Source organism: Elaeis guineensis, chromosome 4 (genome assembly GCF_000442705.2).
Source record: "Elaeis guineensis isolate ETL-2024a chromosome 4, EG11, whole genome shotgun sequence".
NCBI lineage: Eukaryota > Viridiplantae > Streptophyta > Magnoliopsida > Arecales > Arecaceae > Elaeis > Elaeis guineensis.
The window spans coordinates 37,257,485-37,262,020 of NC_025996.2; the positions used below are offsets into that span (position 1 = coordinate 37,257,485).

At 41.2% G+C, this 4,536-nt stretch overlaps 1 protein-coding gene across 1 annotated transcript; it reads right to left on the reverse strand.

Annotated features, from left to right (window-relative positions):
- Positions 1 to 1,889: 1,889 nt before the first annotated feature.
- Positions 1,890 to 4,129, reverse strand: LOC105042961 (uncharacterized). Its single transcript, XM_029263939.2, has 3 exons — positions 3,634 to 4,129; positions 3,345 to 3,474; positions 1,890 to 2,983 (listed from the first exon to the last, which is right to left on the reverse strand). Exons 1-3 carry the CDS (start codon positions 3,767 to 3,769, stop codon positions 2,251 to 2,253), a joined length of 999 nt encoding a protein of 332 aa, XP_029119772.1. The 5' UTR covers positions 3,770 to 4,129; the 3' UTR covers positions 1,890 to 2,250.
- Positions 4,130 to 4,536: the final 407 nt, after the last annotated feature.

Here is a 4,536-nt window from a genome sequence, read left to right on the forward strand (position 1 = left end):
AAAATGACCAAAATCCAATAATAAGGCAAACAAATTTATCCACCTTACTGCACTTTTCCGTTAATGTATGTATTACACTTATGACCTAAAGCAACCTATTAGCTAAAGATCTAATATAAATGCAAAAACACCATTAAGTGATTGCAAATCATTTTTTATCTGCCAATTTTGAAATATCTCTCAAACATAGATTCTTATCAGATACTGCATAGATTCTGAAAATTACAGTATCTAAAAATGGGTTCTTACAATTGAATCCAACCTTCTTACGAACTATCCATCCTCGAAACCTCACCCTTCGTTTCTCTTCATCCTCTCATCATTCTCCATTTCCTTGCATTTTTTTTATAAAGATACTCCTCTTCTTAGGAGGTGTGTCACCATTGTAGCAATGCCCAACTCACTTTCCTTGCATCCAATAAACTTTATATTTTTAGGCCCACGAACTCTTCTCTGTCAATATCAAACTAAACAAAACAATATTGAACATCATTATTGTCAAAGTTTTAGAACTTAGGTTATGCATGTCTCGAGTGTCTCATAAGTAGCATATATAAAAATAATTGCAAGTAGTGGTGGAGTTGCATAAATTTCTTATGAGGGATTATATGTTGGGGCAACTTAGAGGAAAAATTAGAAATCTTCAAAAGAGAATGTCTTCGAGATGTGTAGTACCATCATTTTTTTAAGATTTTATTCGACCTCACCAATCAATTATGCAAAGAGAATATATGATAAACCTTTAGGAGGTGTTTGTTGGGAGAAGTGGGGGTCAGAATCAGAATTGAAATGAGTGACTCCGATTCTAACCGTTTGGTAGAGAGGAGTGCCATTCCGATTCCAGGATGGAATGGGAATGTCTCAATTTACATAGAACTCAATCCTACTTTCCTCTATGGATTCAATTTTCTATTCCAATTCCGATTCCAAGTCATTTTGATTTTCATTCCTATTCTGATTCTGGTTGCGAACCAAACAACCCCTTAGAGCATAATAAAATTTAATATTTTATCATATTATAAACAAATTAAAGAAATATATGGTAATCTTTTAGCATACAATGAAACTCAACATGTGAACATATTTTGCACTAACAAGTCAGATGCAAAAACAAGTCAAACCGAGGAGCATTGTTTTCTCCAAAACATTTGAAATATGTTTGGTTTTGATTTAAAACAAAACGTATTATTTTTAGAAAATATCCAACCTTACATTATAAATTTCCTTTCCCTTGTTTTGTTCAGTGTCTTTGTATCCAGAAAGACTGCGCATGAGAGTGAGGTGAATGGCATACGTTAAATGATCGTACATGACATCCATCCATCCACTTTATTACATGCCACCAATTACCAACTCGCAATCAGACAATAGTGATGAATGGCAGCCACATCCACAAAAAAAAAAATCTTCTTTAGATTTTGTTTACTATTGACCGTATCCAAAGACCTAGGCCTGTTTCTGCAGCAAGAGAGAAATTATTATGCGTTGCCTCACACTTGAAGGCAGGCGACCAAACAGCACACGCATTCATCCTGCCTCTTTTACTTTGCATTGGGATTTGCTGCCCTTAGCGAAGGAGGAGGCTGACATCCCTCCTTGTCTCTTTGCTAACTTGGGATTATAAACATTTACAAATTAATTCAATATATTACGAACCTCACCGAGAATCTAATCTTGCTTCCAAACTGTCATCAGTGCTAAAATATATGATCTGACAGACACGACACGTTTCCTTCAGTGCAGTCCAGAGTCTCCCACCCATGTGAGATCAGAGTTGAAACTAATCATAACCACCCATTTTCTGTGTTTTAAACAAACATGTTATAATAATATCAATCGATCTTTTGAACCCACAACTTCATAGAATGCAATGAAATGCAAAGCATCTCATGATCAACACATAACGCTTGATTGGGTTCAAAAAGAAGGAAAAAAGAAAGAGAGAGATGAATGCATGTAATGGGTACGGTAGATAAGATTGTTGAATGAGGTCTTCTCAAGCCTGTCCCACTGCCACTGGCACTGCTACTGCCCTATGAGACATGACCCTTTTTTTTTTTTTTTTTTTTCATGAATGCTGGCACGAAGGAAGGTGGTACCAGACACCAAGCATCAAATCACAAGCTAATGCTAAAGGGAAGAAAACACTCTCCTTTTTAACCCATGTACTGTCAAAGTCCATATCAGATACCACACAACCATACCTCTCAAAAGAAGATCTTATGATTTTTCTCTTTACAGTCAGAAGTGCTACATGACCCTTCCTTGGGATTTGAAGCTCCCCCTAACTCCACTGCCCGTTGGGTCACCCAGAGAGAGATTGCGGTCGCCGTTGTTGGTGTACCCATTGAGAGAGCCGAGCAGTTGCTTGATCTCCTCATAGTTATACTCTAATGGAGCTTCCTCCCACAGACGCGACAGCCCATAATCCCTCTCCACCTGAGCACCACCACCCCCACCTCCAAGTAACCACCTGTGGGTCTCCTCAATACCAGCAGCACAGAGATCGCTCTCAAAGCCCATCTGTTCCGCTCCACCACTTCGACCAATATAGTTGTAGTCCATCTCCTTCCCATAGCTGATTTGGGTGGAGCTCCCATCAGAGGAGCTGCAGCTTTGCTCACTTCCAAACATGATCATATGAGCACTCTCCTTCATCATCTGGTACTGATAAGGTGGGCCTTGTAAGAGAGTGGGAAAAGTGGTGGTAGGAACAGTGCCCAAGGCATTTTGGGAGATTGGGGGAAGGCTTTCAAGGACTGGGAGGGGAGGAATTGGAGAGGTGTAGTAGCTGCCGTGTGAGGAAGAGGATGATGATGGGAAGAGAAGCTGCTGCTGAAGTTGCTTCTGTTGTTGTGGCTGTTGATGTGGTGTCCTTTGGGAAGGAGCAATCCCCAAGAGCTTCTTCTTAAGCTTGGTGTTCCAATAGTTCTTGATATCATTATCTGTCCTGCCTGGAAGCTGGGCAGCTATGATGGACCACCTGACAACCAAAATGAATGCATTCAATGGAACAATTCAATTTGGATGGCAAAATCTTGTCTCCTATTTTGGTAGGATTTCAATGGGTATTGATGAGAGAGCTAAATTTGACATGCATGAAGGGATGCATCTGGATATAGAAGATTCTCCATTCCATGCAGAACTTTCGCCAGAAATATCCAAACGGATTTTAGATCTCTTTTCTTCAATTTGACTATTTCCATGATAGTCGATTTTGATTGAAATCCAAATCAAGAAATAGAAAGCAAGACAAGGATCAACAGAAAAAAGCATGGCTACCTACAAAGGGAAAGGAAAAGAAAATGGAAAGAACTGGATTGTATTAAGAGGCTGTCTCTCACCTGCTTCCGATACTAGCAAAGAGGCTGCATATTATCCTGTCCTCATCATCTGAGAACTCCCCATGCTTTATGTTAGGCCTCAGGTAGTTGAGCCATCTCAGCCTGCAACTCTTCCCGCATCTCTTTAGCCCTGTCAACAATCAAACCAGCCAAATTACCATCATCCACATAATGACACCAAATCTCTCTCTCCTATTAAAAGAAGATCATGTCTGTTCCCTCTTAAACAGGTAGCCAGAAGAAAGGTATAGAAAAGGAAAAGAGATAAGGACCTCAATCACTCTCTTACCAGCCTTGTGAGGGAGGGCAATCCAATTGCCACCAGTCCCATATTTCTCTATGAACTCCTTAAGCTTGGAGTCCTCCTCGGGAGACCAAGGACCCTTCTTCACGTTGGCCTTGTCACAGCATGGAGCCCTACCCATCTCTCTCGGCTACCCACTCCAACAAATTAATCTCTCTTCACTCCTCTCCTTTTGTCCTTTGGGTTGTGGTTTGGTTTGGTGGTGGTAAGCCCTTGGGAAGAAGACACAGGCTAGCTTCTAGGAGATATGTATCACCAGAAAGGAAAGCTAAGAGATATAGAGAGACGGACACAGAAACATATATGATAAATATATATGGGGAGATGTAATTAGAAGTCAAAGGATAGCCTGTCTGGTTTCCATCACTTCCAACCTCCTCGCTGGCCCTGGTGGGGGGAGGCCTCTCAGTCTCGGCGCCACAAAGACTTACCATCATTCATAAATAAAGCCATCCCACTGTTCCCTTTAATTGGAGGGCCTACTCCCTCTCTCCCCCTCTCTCCCCGTGTGTGTGTGTCCCAATTTACTTTCTCTACTTCGCAGGATCAAAAAAGTCTTTACAGGAAGTGTGAGGAGGAAGTGAAAGGGATGGATGGGCGTGGGGCCTTTGCAGGGGTGACGTCTTCCAGACATTGGGCTGTATGTGAGGAGGGTAGGAGGAGGAGGAGAAGGAGGTGTAGGCTCTGTGATTGAGACACATCCACATTTGGCCAGCAGCATGTGCGCATGTGAACTGTGTACTACTAATCTACTTATGTAATTATGCAAACGTACATGAGTTGGGGTCCACTTGGATCCACTATGCATTAACTTATGTTTGCCTACCATATTTGTTTAAGGTATGCCTTCATGGATCTGTTAACTGATTGAAAGTTTCAAGTTAGTAT